Source organism: Cyprinus carpio, unplaced genomic scaffold (genome assembly GCF_018340385.1).
Source record: "Cyprinus carpio isolate SPL01 unplaced genomic scaffold, ASM1834038v1 S000006646, whole genome shotgun sequence".
NCBI classification, from domain to species: Eukaryota; Metazoa; Chordata; class Actinopteri; order Cypriniformes; family Cyprinidae; genus Cyprinus; species Cyprinus carpio.
Genome location: NW_024879272.1, coordinates 1033882 through 1059423, shown reverse-complemented (window position 1 = coordinate 1059423; position 25542 = coordinate 1033882). Strand labels below are relative to the sequence as shown.

At 34.7% G+C, this 25542-nt stretch overlaps 1 long non-coding RNA gene and 1 gene segment (V, D, J or C); one reads left to right on the top strand and one right to left on the bottom strand.

Moving 5' to 3' along the window:
- The first annotated feature begins 2419 nt into the window (after positions 1-2419).
- On the top strand, positions 2420-4173 carry LOC122144338. The gene is made up of 2 exons (XR_006159660.1): positions 2420-2767; positions 3643-4173. It is a non-coding gene; the product is annotated as an uncharacterized LOC122144338 (long non-coding RNA).
- An 11666-nt stretch (positions 4174-15839) lies between these two features.
- LOC122144336 lies at positions 15840-16456 on the bottom strand. The segment is given in 2 exon segments: positions 15840-16192; positions 16294-16456. Coding segments are annotated over 2 exon segments (372 nt in total).
- Between the last annotated feature and the right edge of the window lie 9086 nt (positions 16457-25542).

Below are 25542 nucleotides of genomic sequence, written 5' to 3'. Positions count from 1 at the left end.
TACATATTTACATCACAAAGAATAGCACGCAAATATGTTTATGTAAATTTATAAAACTACTTGTACCTTCACTGCTTATGTAAGGGAAAGTTCACCCAAAAATGGAAACTGTGTCATCATTTAGTTTCCCTCAAGTTGCAAACAAATGAGTTTCTTTCTTCTGTTGAGCAAAAATATGATATTTTGCTGAATGTTGGTAACCAAACAGTTTCTTTTAGGTTTACCTTTTTTATTATACAGATGTAATATTTTCTTTATTCTGTTTAGTTTTATTTATTCATCATTTAACTTTTTGATACACAAGACCCTGTTGAGGCAACTTAATGGCTGCACTTTGTTCAGAACTATGTTCCACCATTTTAAGAAAAATGGATTTGTTGTGTTATCATATCTAAGAGATTATAAGCTTGATGCAGCCTTTTTTGGGTTTGCATCAAATGTTCTTTGACTTTTATGCATGATAAATTTGTTTATGAATAAAGATTGATCTGTTAAAAGCAGTTATTTTGAGTTTGATGCCAAATGTTCTCCTCCTCATATTCCAATTTGACACTGAAGGGGTGAAATACAACATATTTGCCCACCGGCAACTATAGTTACCCACACATTCAATATGATTTTTCAAGAAAACAATCTAAAAACCTGGGGAAAATAAATGCAGAACATGTTCAGACATAGGGACACTAGTTTTTACATGACTATATGCAATGAAACCATTCAGAAAAATCTGGGCCAAAATGGGATGGTGATAGATTACAGCTTGTTTCATGTGAGGTTTTGTTGTTCTTGTGCTTCCAGTTAGAAGCTGAGGATTCATAACCAGCCTGTACAGTATATATTTACAGTATATATGAACAACTGTGGTCTTGATTCCTTTTGTCTGAAGATGCAGGTTTGATATTATGGATTGAGTTGCATATGAAGAACAGAAGTATCTTTATGAGAAACAACTCATCATGATAAAAGAGGTCAAATGTCACCTCAGAGGTCACAGTTCATCAATTACTGTATATTTCTTTAGAAAGTTCCAAAACTCAGCACACAGCTATGAGATTGATAGAGGACATTGAAATCACCTATTACAGTCAGCCACTGAATACTATGGGCCTAAAAAAAGTGCGTAATTTTCTTTCAGGTATACCTTTTTTAATATATAGATGTATATTTTCTTCATTCTATTTATTTTTATTTATTTTCATTTAGCTAACACACCTCTTAGAATGAAAATACCTGCATGATCAATAATAAGTAAACAAACAAACAAACAAACAATCATTGGTGTAGCCTACAAATAAAAATTGCTGTATATAAAAAGCATATATTTTTAAAAGAATATCATTAATTTCATGAATATCAAGGACTTTCTCAGGGTTAATCCATTTGACCTGAACAATATGTGCCTATTCATAAAATAAGTGATATTTTACATATTTACATCACAAAGAATAGCACGCAAATATGTTTACCCCATTTATAAACCTACTCCCATTTATAAACCTACTTGTAAATTTATGTTAATACTTGTATGTTAACTGTGTCATCATTTAGTTTCCCTCAAGTTGCAAACAAATGAGTTTCTTTCTTCTGTTGAGCAAAAATATGATATTTTGCTGAATGTTGGTAACCAAACAGTTTCTTTTAGGTTTTTACCTTTTTTATTATACAGATGTAATATTTTCTTTATTCTGTTTAGTTTTATTTATTCATCATTTAACTTTTTGATACACAAGACCCTGTTGAGGCAACTTAATGGCTGCACTTTGTTCAGAACTATGTTCCACCATTTTAAGAAAAATGGATTTGTTGTGTTATCATATCTAAGAGATTATAAGCTTGATGCAGCCTTTTTTGTGTTTTAGTTAAATGTTCTTTGACTTTTATGCATGATAAATTTGTTTATGAATAAAGATTGATCTGTTAAAAGCAGTTATTTTGAGTTTGATGCCAAATGCTCTCCTCATATTCAAATTTGACACTGAAGGGGTGAATACAACATATTTGCCCACCGGCAACTATAGTTACCACACATTCAAATATGATTTTCAAGAAAACAATCTAAAACCTGGGGAAAATAAATGCAGAACATGTTCACATAGGACACTATTTACATGACTATATGCATGAAACCATTCAGAAAAATCTGGGCACAAATGGGATGGTGATAGATTACAGCTTGTTCATGTGAGGTTTTGTTGTTCTTGTGCTCCAGTTAGAGCTGAGGATTCATAACCAGCCTGTACAGTATATATTTACAGTATATATGAACAACTGTGTCTTGATTCTTTTGTCTGAAGATGCAGGTTTGATATTATGATTGAGTTGCATATGAAGAACAGAAGTATCTTTATGAGAAACAACATCATCATGATAAAAGAGGTCAAATGTCACCTCAGAGGTCACAGTTCATCAATTACTGTATATTTCTTTAGAAAGTTCAAAATCAGCACACAGCTAGAGATTGATAGAGACATATAGGATTTAAAGTCAAAGTGAATCATGTCTATTGTAAATTAGATTAATAAACTCTTCAACTGATTATGAAAATAACTAAATTATTTTTCAGTTAATAACAAACATTTTGAAAATACTTTGTCTTTGTTATTACTTTTTGAAAAGTATTTTTTAAACTGAATGTCTGAGTGTTGAAGTGTTTCTCTCTCTGCTGGAGTTTGTGTTCACTCGAGTGGAATAGAGGTTTTTGTACGAGTGTTTCATGAGATTGTATCACTGTGTTACACATTCGGTGGAGGAACTAAACTGGTGCTCGGTAAGTCTGTCTCTTTTAACTGTCTTGGTTAAAAAATTATTAAAATGTATAGATTTTAATGTTTTATTTATTATATCGTGACATTTAGAGCTTTAAAATATCTGAATTATATACTCAGTAAACAAATATTGTCCAAACACATTTCCATAATGTGTCTCACTTTGAGTTTTATCAGTTTTATTTACTGATTTATTTTCATTAATGTTTACACTGTTCACTGTTCAGTTAATATTTTATTATATATATTATACATGGAAAAACTAAATCAGAATGTAAATAAAGTTACTTTTTGTAGTTCAGTCAATGATTTTGAATCTCTTTTGTTCATGTTGTGCTTCAAAAACATACAAAATTCTAAATATGTGAATGTTTAGAAAAGTTGATTCAACTGTTATTTATTATTATTATTATTATTATTATTATAAAATAATTTGCATTTGGTGTGAGATATAGTGATAAAATAGCAGCTTGAAACTTTTACATTTTGAAAAGTGTAAAAAATATATTTAATAGTGTAAGAACATTTTAGGTTCAAGTAAGACAATGTAAGAACTTTATGGTGAGATCTGAGGCTATACTGGAATTAAAGCATTCAGTGTCTCTGTACAGTGTCAGCATTCATGTACATCATTTCATTTTATGAGGTTTCGTTTAAATGTATGTAGTGATTGTATTTAGTTTGTATATTGTGTATATATCAGCTGTAGTGATGTTGAAAGATGCGAATGATGAGATTGTTGTGATTTTGACTGCACTCCTCATGTCTGCTGCTGAAAGTCCTGTTGAAATGCTGTGAATGCTGCAGGGCAGAAGAGTGCTGGAGCTGCAGTGTGTTTTCTCTGTGTTTGTGAATGTGTTGTGTTTGTCTCCTGCAGCTGGTCCCACAGTGAAGCCCTCAGTGTCTCTGCTGCCGCCCTCTTCTCTGCAGATCTCTGGAGACTCAGCCGCACTGCTCTGCCTGCTCAGCTCTTACTCTCCACAGGGGGCGCTGGTGAGCTGGACACTGGACGGCTCAGAGGTCACCGAGGGGGTTGTGACCAGCGCAGAGAGCGAGCAGGACGGCGGCTACAGCCGCAGTAGTGTCCTGACCCTCAGCAAAGCACGCTGGGAAGCGGGAGAGCTGTACGTCTGCAGAGTAACACATGATGGAGCTCCTCATGAGGCCTCGTTCCACAAGAGTCGCTGTTAGTCGCTCGCAGTGCTGATGTTTCTCCAGTGAGCGCTGCTCTCTCCTGAAGATGAGCGTATCTGAGTGTCCTGTGTCAGGCAGGATTCACATGAGTCTAGTGCTGCAACTGTAGTCATTTACAAACTCAATACTGAAAGAGAGCTCTAGTGTCAAAGCACTGGCTGATCTTTCAATCTGCTGTGTTTGCTGCAACATTCAATAAAGCTTCTCAACAAACTCCATTTGTGTCTGACAACATCATTCAACTAACAGATGAAGATGCATGTAGTGTTTGTCCAGGTAGCAGTAAATCTAGTCAAATAAAGCTCTTGGGGTTTGAACATGGTCTCTGGAGACAGAGCTGCTCTATTCTGAGAGGATCACAATCACTCCACCCTGACAATGCAAATGGGATTTTCAGCCCACACTCCCAGAGTCACTGTTTGATTGGTTACATGATCTGAACTGAAACACACCAGTTTCACTTCTGCTGTAGTCCTGCAGCCCAGGTGCAAAGGAAATATATTTAAATTGTGCTTTTTTGAACATACTTACAGTAGTGTATTTAAATTATGTTATACTTAACTCATATTAAATTTATTTTGAAACAATAAATATATTAAGCATATCTCAAAATATGTTTAAGATCAAGTTTAAGCTGTTTACAATATATTTTACTATATTACATTGTATTAAACTGTATTTCTTCATATATATATATATATATATATATATATATATATATATATATATATATATATATATATATATATATTATTATTTCTTTTTCATGTAAGTACATAGTAGTTAAGGCCACCAAGTATGAAGGTGGACTGAATATTGTTTTAATAATTCAATTTAATGTGATTCAATAATGTTTAAAGTAACAAAAACATTTAATTTTTCAGTATTCAAATTGGTCCAAAAATCATTCAATATAAATGATTAAACAAACATAAAATGCTAGAGTACATTAAAAAAGTACAGCAGCATATATAATATCTTGACTAAAATACATAATAAATGAAAGATCAGTGAAATGCTATGGCAGACCTTTTTTTATCCATTTGTAGAACATTTCATTCATTCATTACCTGTATTACTGAAAATAACACTATCAATATAACATCATTGAATATGTAAGCATCAAAACAAGTTACTGAAATACAAAATGCAGAAGTGAACAGCATATTTACAAGCTGAAGCCTACAAATGACTGAACCAAACAAAGAAACAGAAGAGTATAAATGTCACATTTTCATCTTCAAGTGGATTGTCACTTCTTTGAGTATGACTTGTATTTTCAGCAGCTGAGGGCTTGTAATTCAGACACTGTAGTATTTAAAGACTGCTTTATCACAGGACCTGTGAAAGGGAAAAATAATTGATATAAAATTAACCAGTTTTGCATATATGTACTATAATGTTATGTTTATATAATTTATATTTATTTTATTTTAATACAATATTAAAAGTATGCTTATTATAATGCTTAATCATAGTTTATTTTTTTTATTTTTTTTTTATAATAATACATGAACATTGAAAATCTTTATTGTCCACACATGTAGAAATTCATCTTCTGCCCCACAATAACATACACCACAAATACACTTAACTTCACAGTCCAGTACACAAGACATAACGGACTTCTTGCCCCATGGATTGCAGACACATAGGACATAAATGAATATATAGAGATAGGCTAATAACACCCACACAAGAGAAAACAAACAAACAAACAAACCAACAACAACAACAACAACAACAAAAACATAAATAAGTAATATTAATAAACATTTTAAGTTTATACAAGAATGCTCTTATAGCATATAGCGCATAGCTATAGTATACTTCAATAGTAGTGAATTAATATGCTTCATGAAGTATATTAAAATGTTGAAAATGTCTTTTGAAAAGCCAACTGAAGTTCATTGTGTAAATATTTAAAATAAATTACAGCAGGCCTTCACATGGTTATAAAGAACTGATACTTTAAACCCACTAAAAGCTGAGTAATATAGCTATTTTCTTACACAAAGTAAACATAAAATATAATTTAAGTAAGAGTAAAATAAGTGTTTTAAGTAAATAGACTTCACTTAAATTATGCTTGTCTTAAGCATATTTCTTAAAAGACAGCAGAAGTGACTGAATGCAGTCTGTTCAGTTTGATTGACAGGAATTATATATTACACCTAAAACATGATGATCAGATTAAAACACTGACTTGTTTTCTTCAGGAATATAATATTTCTGTTGTAATGATATTGTGTTATTAGTGTTGTGTGTGATTGTGTTGTAGAGCAGCTGCAGTGTCTCTCAGCTGTATCAGTGCAGTCACTGTGACTCTGACTGATGGAGGTTTTTGTACGACTCTTTATCACTGTGTGAACACACAGCTAATAGGACAGTGTACACTCATACAGTAATAATCTCCTGTATTTTCAGTCTGGACTCCACTGATGGTGAGAGTGAAATCACTGTTAGATCCACTGCCACTGAATCTAGATGGAGTTCCAGTGTAACGGCTTGATGTCTGATATATGAGGAGTTTAGGAGCTTCTTCAGGTTTCTGTAAGTACCAGGACAGACATGGTGGACTGCAGCCTGTTAAAGGAGTGCTGGCGGTGCATCTCATCACTACAGTCTTTCCTAGTTCAGTTGTTTGAACTGCAGGAGTTTGAGTAACTGTGTTCTGTCCGCTGGAGCCTGAAAGATAAATTTATAGGATTCATGTAAGTATAGCAAGGCAAATGCAAACATTTTGTTACATATTATAATACATAGTATATGTTAGCACTACAAACACAGCACAGCACTATAAACACTCTCAGAGCACTGAAGCATGTGCTGACGATGCAAAGAAGTGGGCAGGATTTACAACAGATTAGATTAGATTAGATTAGATTCAACTTTATTGTCATTATGCAGAGTACAAGTACAGAGCTAATGAAATGCAGTTAGCATCTAACCAGAAGTGCAAGAATATAGTGTTTTATATACATAAAAAGTGCAAAATAAGTGAAGCTATGATTTACAGAATGTACAGTGGGGTTGCTATATAAAGTATTGAGCAGAGTATATACAGAATATAAATAGGAATGCAGTGTAGGATTGCATGTACATTATGAACAGAGCAATGTAGGATTATATATACACATTATGAACAGCAGCATCGTGAGAACAGTGGTAATAAATACAGTTGGATGAGTGTGCAAAAGTATTGTTAAAATGAATTATATGCAAAAACAGTAGTGCAATTATATTTTTATAGAATAGTTTACTGTGCTTTGTACAGTAACAACTAGTTTACAGTGCGATAACTAGAACAGTGTGCAGTATGTGCAAAATATGAGTAGTGCAAATACATGTATGTAAAGTACTTTGACCAGTGCAGTAATAAAGTACAGTAGGTGCCGCAGGTTCATGGTGGTGTGGCGTTCAGAAGGGTCACGGCCTCGGGGAAGAAGCTCTTCCTGAGCCTACTAGTCCGAGAGCGTAGGCTCCTGTAACGTCTACCGGATGGAAGGAGAGTGAAAAGTCCGTGGTTATGGTGAGAGGCATCCTTGATGATGTTTCTTGCCCTGCCCAGACAGCGCTTCTGATAGATGTTCTCAATGGAAGTTAACTGGGTGCCGGTGATCCGTTGAGCAGTTTTCACCACTCGCTGGAGTGCTTTGCGGTCAGATGCGGAGCAATTGCTGTACCACACTGAGATGCAGTTTGTGAGTATGCTCTCAATGGTACAGCGGTAGAATTCCACAAGGATCCTGGGACTCAGGTGAACTTTCTTAAGGCTCCGTAAGAAGTAAAGGCGCTGCTGTGCCTTTTTGACCAGGGTGGAGGTGTTATGGGACCAGGTGAGGTCATCAGATATGTGGATGCCAAGGAACTTGAAACTTGACACACGCTCCACTACAGCTCCGTTGATGTAGATGGGTGTGTGTTCATGACTCCTAGCCCGCCTGAAGTCCACAATGATCTCCTTTGTCTTCTGGGTGTTTAATTCCAGATTGTTGGTGGCACACCACACAGCTAGGTGCTGCACCTCATCCCTGTAGGCTGACTCATCGTCGTCCTTGATCAGACCTACCACCGTGGTGTCATCTGCAAATTTGATTATGGTGTTGGAGCCATAAACAGGAACGCAGTCATGGGTGAATAGGGAGTACAGGAGAGGGCTCAGTACGCAGCCCTGTGGCACGCCGGTGTTCAGGGTGATGATGGAGGAGGAGAGATTATCTAATTTAACAGACTGAGGTCTGTTAGTCAAAAAGTCAAGAATCCAGTTGCAGATGGATGTGCTGATTCCAAGCTGGCTGAGCTTGGAGATCAGCTTGGGAGGGATTACAGTATTAAATGCAGAACTGAAATCAATGAACAGCATTCTCACATGTGTGTTTTGACTGTCCAGGTGGGTGAGGGCAGAGTGAAGTGCCGTTGAGATGGCGTCCTCTGTTGATCTATTGCAGCGATAAGCAAATTGAAATGGGTCTAGTGTAGCAGGGAGACAGGATTTTAAGTGGGATGCAATCAGCCTTTCAAAGCACTTGGCAATGATGGGGGTGAGTGCAACGGGACGGAAGTCGTTAGGTACCGAGGCAGTGGAGTGTTTCGGTACTGGTACGATGGTGGAGGTTTTGAAGATAGTGGGGACAGGTGTTTGGGCCAGGGGACAGATTGAAAATGTCTTTGAAGACCTCAGCCAGCTGATCCGCACAGGCTTTAAGCACACTACCAGGTATTCCGTCAGGTCCAGCTGCCTTCCGTGCATTCACCTTACACAGAGTGGAGTAAACAGCTGAGGTGGAGAGTGTGAGGGGCAGTTCACTGGATTGATGCTCAGCTTTGAGTGAGATCTCCTTATTATTTTTATCAAAACGAGCATAAAAGTGATTGAGCTCGTCAGGGAGGGAGGCAGTGCTGGAGGGGGGCACAGTGTTAGGTGGTTTGTAGTCTGTGATAGATTGTATGCCTTGCCACATACGCCGGGGGTCTGAAGAATTGAAGTGTTCTTCAATCCTCTGTTTATGTGCGAGTTTGGCCTGGCAGATACCCTTCCTCAGGTTGGCTCTGGCTGCGCTGTAAGCCTCCCGGTCTCCAGACCTGAAGGCTGCATCTCTTGCTTTGAGCAGGAGGCGAACCTCTCTGTTCATCCAGGGCTTCTGATTGGGGAAAATTTTTATTTTTTTGTGTGTGGTCACTCTGCCCACACATCTGTTGATGTGCTCCAAGACAGAGTTGGTGTAAATGTCAATGTTAATTTGAGAGTCTGTGGTGGCCTGGGCAGCAAACTCACTCCAGTCTGTGTGCTGGAATTGATGTTGGAGAGTGGAGTCAGCACCTTCCAGCCAGATTTTAACAGTCCTTATTGTAGGTTTCACACATTTGATGACTGGGGTATACATGGGGAGCAGGAACAAAGAGAGGTGGTCAGACTGACCCAGGTGGGGGAGGGGTGTGACTTTGTAGGCATCTGTCACATTAGTATAAACGTGGTCCAATGTTTTATGTCCCCTTGTAGTGCAGGAGACATTTTGGTGAAATTTAGGGAGAACAGATCTTAAAGTGCAGTGATTAAAGTCCCCAGCAACAATAAAGGCTCCATCCGGGTGCAGGGTTTGTAACTTGCTAATAGCAGTACAAAGTTCTTTCATAGCCACGTTAGCATTAGCATCCGGAGGTACATAAACTGCAGCAGCAATAATGCAAGTAAACTCACGTGGTAGATAGAATGGCCTGCACTTGATAATCAGGAACTCCAGATCAGCAGAGCAGTAGGTATCAAGTAGGTATCAAGTAGGTATCAGTAGATTTTTATGATAGCTTGAGCTGCTAATAAACTCTGTTATATTGTTATTTATTCTATTATTTTTATATGTTTAGAAACAAATTTTGAATCATTGTGTGATAACTAAATTGTTTAAATGTTTAATCTTTAAAAGAACACCAAACCTGTGGATATTTCACTGATTCTTATTACAGTTTATACTGAACACTATCAGCATGAATGCAGCATCTCACAGAAGTCACTCTAAAAAGATCCTCTTCACAGGTGTATCTCCCCCCGAGTTATTCTGCAGCCAGCAGTGTCTGATAACAGAGGATTTACTGACATAAAGGTGAGTAATATTCTGCTGGTCATGTGATCTAAATATGGCCGCCACCATAGAGACTCATAAGATACTGCATTCAGCGGCTCTAGTTACTGTATGTCAACAGAGCATAAAATCACTTCTAGTTTCCAACAAAGATTAACGACTGTTGTACACTCAATATTATGAGACACTGATGTTTTCATTTACAAATATACAGTATTAAGAAAATGGCTGCCTCCAAGATTGCTGCCAATTGAATCAATTTGCTGGATTTATTTATTTTTATTACTAAAAGACTAAAGAACACAATACACATGGGGCAAGCAGACAGATCTGCAAATAGATCTGTGTACATATAACAAACACCAAAACATGATCATGACATAGAGGTATAGAAATATACAAGACATGAGAGCAAGACCAACAAACAGATTTACATGTAGATCTGCAGATGACAAACATGATACATAATTATTTAACATCTTAAGTGCAAGTCACTAAACATCTGTATTATTCGTACATTTGGTTGTATGCAGTAATAAGTTTTGCCAGCTTCATCTGTCAAAGAACTTTAGAAGGGGACTCCAGAGGAGGACGACTTATCTTTTGTGGCAGTTAATTTCTTAAGTGTTTAAATGATTGAAGCAGTGAGTGATACATATTTTAGTTCTGTCCTTCCAGTTAAATATAATTCCTCTTTGGTAACACTTTTTAATAACTTTCATTAATAAATCATTAACAGACATTATTATAATGTTTAACATATCATTAGTTATTATGTATTCACATAGCTAGAAATATGAGATAACATGCTTGTTAATGTTTACTAATGCACCTATTAAGCATTATCTAATGATTAACAGACCATTATTTCATGTACAGTACAGGTCAAAAGTTTGGAAACATTACTATTATTAATGTTTTTGAAAGAAGTTTCTTCTGCTCATCAAGCCTGCATTTATTTGATCAAAAATACAGAAAAAAAAAATTAATATTGTGATATATTATTACAATTTAAAATAATTGTTTTTAAATTTATTTTACTTTAATTTATCATTTATTTCTGTGATGCAAAGCTGAATTTTTTGGATCATTATCACATGATCCTTTAGAAATCATTCTAATATGATGATTCATTATCAAAGTTGGAAACAGTTCTGCTGCTTAATATTTTTTCAGAACATGTGATACTTTTTTAGGATACTTTGATGAATAAAAAGTATATATATATATATAAAAAAAAAGAAGCTATGTTTTTTAAATATAAATATTTTGTAATAACAATATGCACTACTAGTCAGTAATTTGGGGTCAGGAATTTTTTTTTCTTTCTTTTTTTTTTAAATAAAATCAATACTTTTATTCAGCAAGGATGTGTTAAATTGATAAAAAGTGAAAGGTTCTTTTTAACCTTTTATTCATCAAATATATTAGACAGCAGAACTGTTTCCAACACTCATAATAAATCAGAATATTAGAATGATTTCTAAATGATCATGTGATAGACTGGATGTTACATGTGACACTGAAGGCTGGAGTAATGATGCTGAAAATTCAGCTTTGCATCACAAGAATAAATTATTTTTTTAAAGTATATTCAAATAGAAAACTATTATTTTAAGTTGTAATAATATCTCACAATATTACTGTTTTTTTCTGTATTTTTGATCAAATAAATGCAGGTTTGATGAGCAGAAGAGACTTCTTTCAAAAACATTAAAAATAGTAATGTTTCCAAACTTTTGACCTGTACTGTAAGTTAATATGCTTACAAATGTCATGAAACGTTTAATTCATGTGATCATGCACTTCTTAAAAATCTTCAAATGATTTTAACAGATGTTATGCAATGATTAAAAGCGTGTATGAAGGTACAACACTTGAGGTGTAATGTGGGTAAGGTTAGGGACAGGTTTGGTGGTATGGGTAGGTTTAAGGGTTGGTTAAGGAAGTGTACTGGGGTCAGTTTGATTACTAAGGGAACACTGTTCAAACTTTTTATATTATATTGTTTTGATAAATGAACATGCATTTTCTTGAAAAAAAGATTTGTTTTCTCCTGTTGATGTATGATTCAAGGAATATCCTGATTAATGATATACAGTTTTTTTTTTTTTTTTTTTTTTTGTTGTTAGTTTTGTCAGCACAGGTCACATTATTCTCAGGAGGAAGCACATGTGCAGGCGGTAAATGACAACAACGCATGCACGATGTTTCAGATGGTATGGCAAGTGTAAACACATGAATAGGATATGAGTCACAATTAAAAGCATGTGTAAACGGACAGCCAAAAAAATCGGATATAGGCAACAAATCAGAATTGGGCATCAAGATCTGCAGTGTAAACGAGGTCTTAGTGAAGGTGGGATAGGAGGAATCGCGTTGATAGAAGTGCTCTCTCTCACACACGCTCCACTTCTTCAGTTCTCATACAGCACTCGATCAGTTCTCAGAGCTCAAATACACACACAGCAGTCCAAATGTCTATCGTGTAGAGTATCGCACGTAAATACAGTTGGTTATGGATTAAGTGAACGTAAACAGGTGGGTAAAAACTGAACGTTTGTCAGAATTACATGCATACCTTCTGTTTTCAAAGGGACAGTGTTCCTAATTAAGTACCTATCCGTCTGTTTACCCTGCCTTACCAAGCGTTTGTTTCATTGTCTAGTTCTCCTGTGTATGACCTGTTTTCCTGTTTCTCTTGACTACTCTTTTGGATTACACTTTTGCCTGTTTGCCTTTTCGGACTGCCTCCTTGTGTATGACTTCACAGCTTGCCTTTGCTGACACTGAGTTTGGATTTGTGGAACTGTTTAATAAACCCTGCATATGGATTCTACTTTGTCTTCTGCCTCAACTCCATTACACTCATTAATGTCATTAATGTTATAACAAACAAAATATGTTAAATGAATGTATACTTGTTAAGTAAACCTACTGTGTCTGAAAAATTTGTTTAATTTGTATCTCTACCAAAAAATGAAAATTGTCGTCATTTATTCCAATTTTTCCAAATTCAATTCTTGATTCAGATTTCTCATAAGCTTAACTGATTGGGTCTAAAGATAGAAGAATTAATGACTATTTTTGTTTGAAGACTACATATAAAATGGCTACCAAAATAAATGTTGGTAGCTGCAGTTTGACTAAAAGTAATGACTAAAAGTTAACAAGAATGCAATGACTTTTCGTTGAGTATTAATGGATATTTACTATGAAAGACTCAAATGACTAAAATGTGACTAAGACTATTAAACATTTTCGTCTCAACATAAAAACTAAGACTAAATCAAGAATGCCTGTCAGAATTATCACTGGTAAGAATCTAAATCCTTCTGTGGGTCGAATAGAACGCATCATGTCCAGACAGCAGAAGTGACTGAATGGAGTCTGTTCAGTTTGATTGACAGGGATAATATTGACAGGAATAAAATTATTTTTGTTTTCTTTGCTCACAAAAAGTATTCTCATAGCTTCACAAAACTGAAGTGAACCACTGATGTCACATGGACTGTTTTATTGATGTCCTTACTGTGTTTCTGGACCTGGGAATGTTTCAGTTGTGTTGCTGTCTATGGAGGGTCAGAGAGATCTCAGATTTCATCAGAAACATCTTAATTTGTGTTTGAAGATGAACAAAGGTCTTACGGGTTTGGAACAACATGAGGGTGAGTAATTAATGACTGAATTTTAATTTTGGGGTGAACTAACCCTTTAAACTGGCTACATTGCTATTTGTTCTAGTTTTTCCTTTATTGTATGTAGATGTGTACAACTCAAGTGAAATAATGTGCTTGTTAGTTTTTATGATTAAAAGTATTAATCATTACCTTATAATTAAAATTTCTTGCAAATTAAAATGCTTACAAATGTTATTCAACTTTTAATTCATATAATCATGCACATCTTGAAAATCTACAAATGATTTAACCAGATGTTACACAATGATTAAAAGCTTGTGTTAATGCACAACACTTGTTCTGTTATTGAGGTGTGATACGGATAGAGTTAGGCTCAGGTTTAAGGGTTGGTAAGAGGTCAGCAGTGTACAGGGGTCAATTTGATTAGTATAAGGCAACGCGATTCAATCTGTTTATATTGCATTGTTTTGATAAATGAAAAATGAAGTATATTCTTGAATTTTTTTTCCCTCCTGTTGATGTATGATTCAAGGAATATTCTGTTAAACAATTCACAATAGTATACTAATATTAGTGTTGAGGTGATAAAAACATGCTTTGCACCCAACTTACAGTGTTTGTTATGTCTTTACCAAACATTAATCTAAACTTAACTAACCACACTTTGCACAAACATTGTTACAGTAGATAAAGTCCAGTGCCAATAGAGAAAAAAATTAATAAAAAAATTGTATGTTTATAAACATTTACAAATAATGATTAAACTCAACTTAGATTGGGTACTGCAAAAATCTTGAACAAATGATTAATAAATGATTTTTAAAGATGTTAAAATAGGTTGAATTCTGCTCATTAAGAACACTTTTTGTCACAAAAATGACTGTTCATAAAGGTAATAATGATTAGTAAATGTTTATAAACATTTACAATTGATGAATAGTTTCCACTTTAGATTGGTTTACTGGCACTGCAAAAACATTAATAAATAATTAATAAATCATTTAAGATGTGCAAATAGGAAGTGTACACAACAAACAAAGACCAAATATATGAACTTTACAGACTGATAATGAGTTAATGAATATATTAACATGAATAATTTGTGAAGTGCTTAAAAGTTTAATTAAGCTATATTTTCACAATATTTGTAAATGTAATAAAGAGCATTAGCTAATATGTGAACTGAAGTTTAATGACATTTGTAAGCTTTCAAATGTACATTAACAAGTAATCTTGTAATTGTTGTATAATTTCAATTTAAATCATTTGTAGATTTTTAAAACGCATTTAAAGTTTCATGACATTTGTAAACATTAACTTATGATCCGCTAAGCATTATATAATGTTTGTTAATGATTTATCACTGAAGCTTTTAATATTTGTAAATCATTTGTCAAAATATTTTGAAGATTTTTTATTTTTTTATTTTTTATTTTTTATGCATGATCATATGAATTGAAAGTTTGATGACATTTGTAAGCATTTCAATTTACATTAAATAATGATCTGTTAATCATTTGGTAATGTTTAATAAGTTAATTAGTTAACATTTACAAGCACATTATCTCATATTTCTATATGTGAATATATATTAAGTAATGTTTAGCTAAACATTATATAATGTTTGTTAATTATTTATTAACGAAAGTTATTATAAAGTGTTACCACTGTAATTAAACATACACACGCGCATGTGCGCACACACATTTCTTCATTCTTTAAATGTTTTGGGTTGATTCTGGGGTGGATATTTTGATTTAACTCTTCAAGTACTTCAACAACATTTCAACTGAACTGAGATCTGGACTCTGACCGTCATTAAAACCCTTCATTTCATTCTTCTCAATCATTCCTCTTGAATGATAAATGTCATTATCCTGTTGAAATTTCCATTTAAGTTTCAGCAAACTGCTCAACCTTTGACTTTTCTGTCTAGAGCACATTGTTCCAGACATTTAGTCCTCATGCAGATCAGACTAGAGCAGATGAATCTGATATTCAAATCTTAATGTAGGTAAATAAATAAATACAGTTCATTTAAATGTCTGTATGTCATAATTTCTGGAAAATGTGTTACTTGAAGTCATTGTGTTGTTTGTGATCCTCTCATCAGCAGCTGCAGTGTCTCTCAGCTGTATCAGTGCAGTCACTGTGACTCTGACTGACGGAGGTTTTTGTACGACTCTTTATCACTGTGTGAACACAACACTACTAGAACAGTGTACACTCTGACAGTAATAATCTCCTGTATCTTCAGTCTGGACTCCACTGATGGTGAGAGTGAAATCACTGTTAGATCCACTGCCACTGAATCTAGATGGAGTTCCAGTGTAACGGTTTGTTGCATCATATATGAGGAGTTTAGGAGCTTCTCCAGGTTTCTTTAAGTACCAGTGTAAGTTATTACTACCACACACACTACTGCTGGTTTTACAGTTTATTCTGACTTCTTGTCCTTGAGCTGCTGTTATTAATGATGGACTCTGAGTTACAGTGTACTGTCCTCTACACTCTGAAAGAAAGAACAATGAAAAATAATTAAAAACTGTAAATGTTTAATATTTTACACTTCAAAGTATGTATAATCTTTGTTAATTTTTATACTACACAAACCTTGAGCAAACAGTGTGAGAGTCCAGATGAGGATGATGATGTTGTTCATTGTTGTTGTTGTGTCTTGTGTGATGATGAAGATTGTGTTCTGTTCTGCTCTCAGTCATGAAGTGTTAAACTCACAGCACTATAAACACTCTCAGAGCACCAGGGGTGTGTCTACGTCGTGGGCAGGGGTTGCACCCCCCCCCCCCTCAGATATGTTGTGATAGGCTTGTTTTTAGTAAATGTCTAACTGTATCTGGCAGTGGCGGATACTCACATGTGTAGACAGCTGCCTAGGGACGCTTTTTTCTCTTCTTTACACTTAATTTTAGGCTGTTTCTATAGCGTGATCTTAATGACAAATGTCGAGAGTGCATAATGTTACGTGATCCATGTAATGCATGAGCACAAATCTCTCCATCGCAAGTGGATTTCCTTCACTCACACAAAACTGGACGTGTGCTTTTAAATATACATTGTTCTTTTATGAATTGGCTCTGCTCTCGCTCAGATATTGTATGTACGCGCAAACGTTGTCCTCACATCATTGAAGACCAGAGGAGTTTTTTTTTTCTAATTCAGGTGAAGAGAAGGTTTTTCTCACTAAATGGAAGCAAGCTGATTATAGTCAGCCTTTATTAATTTTGTTATTTAAAACTTATTTTATTTAAGTGCTTAAATTGTAAACATGCATTTATTATATTATTTTATTTAGTGCATTTGTATTTTGTTGTTTTTGTATATATAGTTATAGTCTACAAATAATCACTGAGGGGAGGTCCACTTACATGATGTGTCGATCTCTATTTCAAAGAAGTATTTTCTCGTCCTGCTTGAGACTCAAATGCAGGAGAACAGCTTCATCATCTCCAGCAGGAGCAGGAATAGGATTAAGATCCATTGCCTTACACTCTTCCCCAATATCAGGACACCTTGGCATTGCACAGACTCTGTTTCACTTCTGCAGTTGCTAAATGTGGTTCCAAAAATTAATACATAAATAAATGTGGAAAATTAAGAAAAATGGTAAATAAATTATATTAGAGTGACATTGAGTTTGAATTAAGGGATATCAAAATCAAGTCCTATACAAAGTGTCTTATCAGTGATGATTATTGTTCCCTGCTTAGCCTTGAATGATTCACTGATTGCTTGATTTTTTTTTTTTTTTCTTGGGAAGTGTTCACTTTTACTGTTCAGTGTTCAATTATAATCTTAATTAAACTGTCAGACTGATCAGTGACAGAATCAACGTCCTCAGCAGTGTTTATTAAAACATCCATGATCAACTGTAACTCATTCTAAAGCACTGAGGCAGGTGTCATTTATTGAAGATGATATCCCACTGTCCTGTGCATTCGATTCTGTGACAGATGTGCTGAAAAAATAAATGCTGTCTGAAAGTTGTTTGTGTAGAAATGTGTACATTTCCAGTGTATTTTGTTCACAGAAATGCATTATTCTCTACTGTTTTTTTTTTCGTGTACAACTTGAAGCCCCGATTAATCGATTTTGAACTTATTTAATTTATTAGTTATTATTATTATTATTATTATTTTACTTTATTTAAGTCTCAAGTCAGTTCAAAAGACTATTTTGTCTTTATGTCTTTGACTTATTTTTGTCTTTTTGAAATTGAAAAGGTCACAGGCCTCATTTACGTCATTCATGATCGGATCCTAAATGACGTAGGATTTCATCCTAAAGTGAGGAAAAATATTGGGATTTACAAAAGACGTGAAATGATGTGAAAACATTCTTGTGTGCAAAAGAGCATTCGTACAAACTTTGGAGTACAGATATACATCAAAATAATCCAACAATGTTTATAAAAATGTAAAGAAGTAAAGGTAACAATATACAATCACAATATTCGTTAATATTAGTATATTCTTTGTGAAAAGTGTTACAGGTATTAATGATTTTCTGAATATAAACACATTTGGATTTTCGGTAACACTGTACAATAAGGTTGTATTAGTTAACATTAGTTAATGCATTAGTTAACATGAACTAACCATGAATAACACCTCTGTTCAGCATTAGTTAATCTTTGTTAACGTTAACTCACACATATATTAATGCATCTATTCAGGTTAACAGCGCAATTAGTTAACATTAGTTAATGCATTAGTTATCATGAACTATGAACAACACCTATGTTCAGCATTAGTTAATATTTGTTAGTTTTAACACACATATAATAATGTATCTATTCACGTTAACATCATTATTATTTAAATTTGTTAAAATTATTAGTTAGCATGAACTAACCATGAAAAACACCCATGTTCAGCATTAGTTAATCTTTGTTAACGTTAACTCACACATATATTAATGCATCTATTGAAGTTAACAACGCAATTTGTTTCACAATATTTAATGCATTAGTTAACATGAACTAACCATGAACAAAACCTCTGTTCAGCATTAGTTAATCTTTAGCGTTAACTCACACATATATTAATGCATCTATTGACGTTAACAACTCAATGAGTTAACAATAGTTAATGCATTAGTTAACATGAACTAACCATGAAAAACACCCATGTTCAGCATTAGTTAATCTTTGTTAACGTTAACTCACACATATATTAATGCATCTATTGACGTTAACAACTCAATGAGTTAACATAAGTTAATGCATTAGTTAACATGAACCACGAACGACACCTATGTTCAGCATAAGTTCATCTTTGTTAGCGTTAACTCACACATATAATAATGCATCTATTCACGTTAACAGCGCAATTAGTTAACAATAGTTAATGCATTAGTTAACATGAACTAACCATGAACAACACAAATGTTCAGCATTAGTTAATCTTTGTTAGCGTTAACTCACACATATATTAATGCATCTATTCATGTTAACAGTGCAATTAGTTAACATTAGTTGATCCATTAGTTAACATGAACTAATGCCTCTAAATAGCCTTAATGTTTTAAGGTTAACTTACTGTACATATTTACATACAGTTTACGTAGCAGTTGACACACTAAGGGTGAATATTTCTAACTTACCATCTTACCCATTAGTTAATGTTAGTTAATGCATTAGTTAACATTAACAATGAACTACGCATATATTCAGCATTAATAAATCTTTCTCCATGTTAACTTATTCATACACTAATGTATTAGTTAATACATTAGTTAACATGAACTAACAATGAACAACTCCACTCTTCAGGATTACTTAATGTTTTGTTAATGTTAACTTACATATTTACTAATGCATCTCTTCACATTAACAGATTAACTAGTTAATGATGTGGTTAATGCATTAGTTAAAATGAACTAAAAATTAACAACACACGTTCAGCATTATTTTATCTTTACACATGTTAACGTATTCATATGCTTCTCTTCACAGATTCTCACACTAATTAAGTTAACAACTTAATTAGTTAACGCTGGTTAATGCATTAGTAACCATGAACTAACAATGAACTATACCTGACCTGTAGACAGCTTTATTTAATAAGCTTTATTTAATTATACTACATACAGTATAAACACACGTTTATTTAGCATCTAACACACACAATGGATAAACAATACTAACTCCCCATTTGGGAATTGATTTGGGCTATTGGTAAACTTGGAAACTATCTAAACATGAACTGATAATGCTTCTCATGTTTTTAGACTGTTTATTAACATGACTTACCATTAATAAAGCATTTACTAAGGGGATTTGTGAACCTTATTGTAAACTGTGCACTAGTCTAACATTAACTAACGTTTAACTAACATTTGTAGACTGTTTATTAACATGACTTAACATTAATAAAGCATTTACTAAGGGGATTTGTGAACATTGTAAAGTGTGCACTAGTCAAACATTAACTAATGTTTAACTAACATTTGTAGACTGTTTATTACCATGACTTAACATTAATAAAGCATTTACTGAGGGGATTTGTGAACATTGTAAAGTGTGCACTAGTCAAACATTAACTAATGTTTAACTAACATTTGTAGACTGTTTACTAACATGACTTAACATTAATAAAGCATTTACTGAGGGGATTTGTGAACATTGTAAAGTGTGCACTAGTCAAACATTAACTAATGTTTAACTAACATTTGTAGACTGTTTATTAACATGACTTAACATTAATAAAGCATTTACTAAGGGGATTTGTGAACCTTATTGTAAAGTGTGCACTAGTCAAACATTAACTAATGTTTAACTAACATTTGTAGACTGTTTACTAACATGACTTAACATTAATAAAGCATTTACTGAGGGGATTTGTGAACCTTATTGTAAAGTGTGCACTAGTTCAACATTAACTAATGTTTAACTAAGATTTTAGACTGTTTATTAACATGACTTAACATTAATAAAGCATTTACTAAGGGGATTGGTGAACCTTATTGTAAAGTGTGGACTAGTTCAACATTAACTAACGTTTAACTAACATTTGTAGACTGTTTATTAACATGATTTAACATTAACATTACCATTACCTAACTATTAACTAACAAAGCAGTCATTATTGATTTTACTGGACCTTAAATGAGTGAAAGCCATTCATGCATCTCTTACATTTTCAGAAACTTTATTAAATATTATATTATAACATAACAGTGGTATAGATTATATACATTTATATTATATAATCAATGCATTAAATAAATAAAGAAACAAACTTAGAGAAGAAGGAGGTGTTTTTCTAACGTTAACTGGAAGTGAGCAACTATGGTCAGGATGGACAAACAGCTGGTAATCACCAGAAGAAGGAGGTGTTTTTCTAACGTTAACTGGAAGTGAGCAACTATGGTCAGGATGGACAAACAGCTGGTAATCACCTCTCCCAAGAGGACCATTTCTATCCCGCTTTCCAAGTCAGTTAATCCACTCCATCAGACGATGTTTTTGTAGGTCCAGTCTGTCCTGTTAGAATGGAACAAATGTGCACGCGCTCAGTAGATCGTCATGTGGAACGAAGTGATTTCCAAAGGAACACGGAAGCATTACTCTCCTCCAGCTCGCGCTGTAATATATAAAGTTCATGTTCACACCGTCTCCACGACTTCGTCCAGAACCCCCCTCTTAACATGAATGTTAATAGTGGTATGCCTTAATCGTGTTAATAAACAGTCTACAAATATTAGTAACACATCCGTTAATGTTGGACTAGTGTAAACTTTACAATAAGTTTCACAAATTAATTCCCTTAATTAACCCTTTGATAGTAGTAAGTCATGTTAATAAACAGTCTATAAACATGAGAAGCATTATCAGTTGATGTTTAGATAGTTTCCAAGTTTACCAGTAGCCCAAATCAGTGTCCAAATGGGGAGTTAGTATTGTTTATGCATTGTGTGTTAGCTGCTAAATAATTGTATGTGTACATACTGTATTATAATTAAATAAAGCTTATTAAATAAAGCTATCGACAAGCTAGTTCATTGTTAGTTCATGTTAACTAATACATGAACTAATGCATTAGTATACGAATAATTAAACACGAGCAAAGATTAAGTAATGCTGAACAGATGCGTTGTTCATTTTTAGTTCATTTTAACTAATGATTTAACCACATCATTAACTAGTTAATCTGTTAATGTGAAGAGATGCATTAGTAAATGTGTAAGTTAACATTAAAAAAAAAAAAAAAAAAATTTTTATTTTTCCTGTAGAGTGGAGTTGTTCATTGTTAGTTCATGTTAACTAATGTATTAACTAATACATTAGTATATGAATAAGTTAACATGAACAAAGATTAATTAATGTTGAACAGATGCGTTGTTCATTGTTAGTTAATGTTAACTAATGCATTAACTAACGTTAACTAATACAACCTTATTGTAAAGTGTTACCGGATTTTCTTGTTCATGGTGATGAGTGGTGTACTTCTGAGCCATAAAGAGATATTTGAGGCCGTTCTGTAAGTTGATGCATTTGTTCACATTGTGCTTGAATTTAAGATGAACTGAGATTTATAAAGAATAATGCATTTAGTAACCCTTTTGTGTGTATGGTTGGTTTTATAAATTGTTTGCAGGGACATGTCAGAAATGATATGCACATCTTTATAAATGAGGCCCCAGAACTCAAGCTCATATTTTTATATAAAATATGAGCTTGAGTTCTGGGGCCTCATTTATAAAGATGTATATATCATTTCTGAACAACAACCTGAAAACACCTGCAGCACGGTGTACATTTTAGGACATCCACAGACCTCAGTCATTAAATGAAAAGACGTCATGCCTCAGACTAAAAGGCTTCAGTCATTGGACAAAACGGCATCGCGCCTCGGACTGAAAAGCTTCAGGTCATAGGAAAAAGGAGGTCAGGGGTCAGGTCTCATACAATTAGGCATCAGACGAAACAGACTCAGACAAAAAGGCATCAGACGAAATGGACTCAGGCAAAAAGGCATAAGACGAAACAGACTTAAACAAAAAGGCATGAGACAAAAAGGCATCAGACGAAACAGACTCAGAAAAAAAAAGCATAAGACGAAATGGACTCAGACAAAAAGGCATAAGACGAAATGGACTCAGACATCAGACGAAACAGACTCAGACAAAAAGGCATAAGACGAAACGGACTCAGACAAAAAGACATAAGATGAAACGGACTTAAACAAAAAGGCATCAGACAAAAAGGCATCAGACAAAACAGACTCAGACAAAAAGGCATAAGACGAAACAGACTCGGACAAAAAGGCATAAGACGAAATGGACTCAGACAAAAAGGCATAAGACGAAATGGACTCAGACATCAGACGAAACAGACTCAGACAAAAAGGCATAAGACGAAACGGACTCAGACAAAAAGGCATCAGACGAAACGGACTCGGACAAAAAGGCATCAGACCAAACGGACTCAGACAAAAAGGCATCAGACCAAACGGAATCAGACAAAAAGGCATAAGACGAAACGGACTCAGACAAAAAGGCTTAAGACGAAACGGACTCAGACAAAAAGGCTTAAGACGAAACGGACTCAGACAAAAAGGCATCAGACCAAACGGACTCAGACAAAAAGGCATCAGACCAAACGGAATCAGACAAAAAGGCATAAGACGAAACGGACTCAGACAAAAAGGCATAAGACGAAACGGACTCAGACAAAAAGGCTTAAGACGAAACGGACTCAGACAAAAAGGCATCAGACCAAACGGACTCAGACAAAAAGGCATCAGACCAAACGGACTCAGACAAAAAGGCATCAGACCAAACGGACTCAGACAAAAAGGCATCAGACGAAACGGACTCAGACAAAAAGGCATAAGACGAAACGGACTCAGACAAAAAGGCATAAGAAGAAACGGACTCAGACAAAAAGGCATAAGACGAAACGGACTCAGACAAAAAGGCATCAGACCAAACGGACTCAGACAAAAAGGCATCAGACCAAACGGACTCAGACAAAAAGGCATCAGACCAAACGGACTCAGACAAAAAGGCATCAGACCAAACGGACTCAGACAAAAAGGCATAAGACGAAACGGATTCAGACAAAAAGGCATCAGACGAAACGGACTCAGACAAAAAGGCATAAGACGAAACGGACTCAGACAAAAAGGCATAAGAAGAAACGGACTCAGACAAAAAGGCATAAGACGAAACGGACTCAGACAAAAAGGCATCAGACGAAACGGACTCAGACAAAAAGGCATCAGACCAAACGGACTCAGACAAAAAGGCATCAGACCAAACGGACTCAGACAAAAAGGCATCAGACGAAACGGACTCAGACAAAAAGGCATAAGATGAAATGGACTCAGACAAAAAGGCATCATACGAAACAGACTCGGACAAAAAGGCATCAGACGAAACAGACTCAGACAAAAAGGCATAAGACGGAATGGACTCAGACAAAAAGGCATCAGACCAAACAGACTCAGACAAAAAGGCATCAGACGAAACAGGCTCAGACAAAAAGGCATAAGACGAAACGGACTAAGACAAAAAGGCATAAGACGAAATGGACTCAGACAAAACGGCATCATACGAAACAGACTCGGACAAAAAGGCATCAGACGAAATGGACTCAGACAAAAAGGCTTTGGAGGAAACGGACTCAGGTGGAGTATCGTGTTGCCCCGCCCCAGGTGACGTCACACGCACGCGGTTCAGAAGAAGTGGTGTAGAGTCTTGTGTGGATGTTTAAAAAGTTAGTTTGCCATATTGCAAATAACAAGCCTTTTATTTTGGCAAAGTGTAGTAAAATTACCCTTATGAAAAATAACCATGATTTTACTAGCAAAAACAAACAAACAAACAAACAAACAAAAAAACACATGGTTGATATAGTTAAATCATGGTATCCACAGATTAACCATGGTTTTGCTATAGTGACGGATACTATACTAACCACTCTGGTTATACAAATGGTAATCATTACACTAAAAAAAAACTGTTACTACACTTTTACTATAATAAAACCATGGTCACTTTACATCAAGGTAAAGCAAATTCTTTCGAGCTATTAGATTGAAATCTTAGTCTAATTATAATATACCTGTATGTGTCTAACACTAGTTGTTGAATTAAATGATTTTGTAAAAACAATGGTTCTGTCTTATAACTAAATATATATTTGTTTGTTTCAGTCAATCAAGTTATCGCTGACATTTTCGGGTAAGCGTGGCTATGGTGAGCAGGACCATTATCACCTGGGCTAATTACCCGGGTTCAGTACCCATTTAGATGTCCAGGCAACAAATAAGCTCCTCCATGCCAGAGAATTACCGTTTGTTCAATCCAAACCTGCATGTCATCATGGACTGCACAGAAATCCGCTGTAAGAGCCCTACATCGCTGATACTCCACTCTGAGATCTTCTCCAGTTACAAGAGCACTACCACATTCAAAGGTCTGGTTAGGGTAGCTCCATGTGGTGCAGTGACTTTTATCTCTTAGCTTTACACCGGTTCAATCTCTGACAAAGAAATCACTAAGAAATAATTTTGGACCTGCTTGAGCCTGGAGAGGTGGTCATGGCAGACAAGGGGTTCACTATTGAAGATATGCTCTCCAGTGTTGGTGCTAGACTGATCATTCCACCTTTCAAGTGTGCCAAGCAGTTCAGCAAACAGGACTGTGAAAAAACACAGGCCATTGCACACCTCAGAATTCTGGTGGAAAGGGTGATTAGAAGGGTCAAGGAAAACCACATATGGGATTCTATTGTGCCACTCACCTTGTCAGGAAGTATTAATCAGATCTGGCATAATTGCTGTTTTATGGTTAATTATCAGGGACCAATGTTTCTTGAGCAGTGAATGTATATTA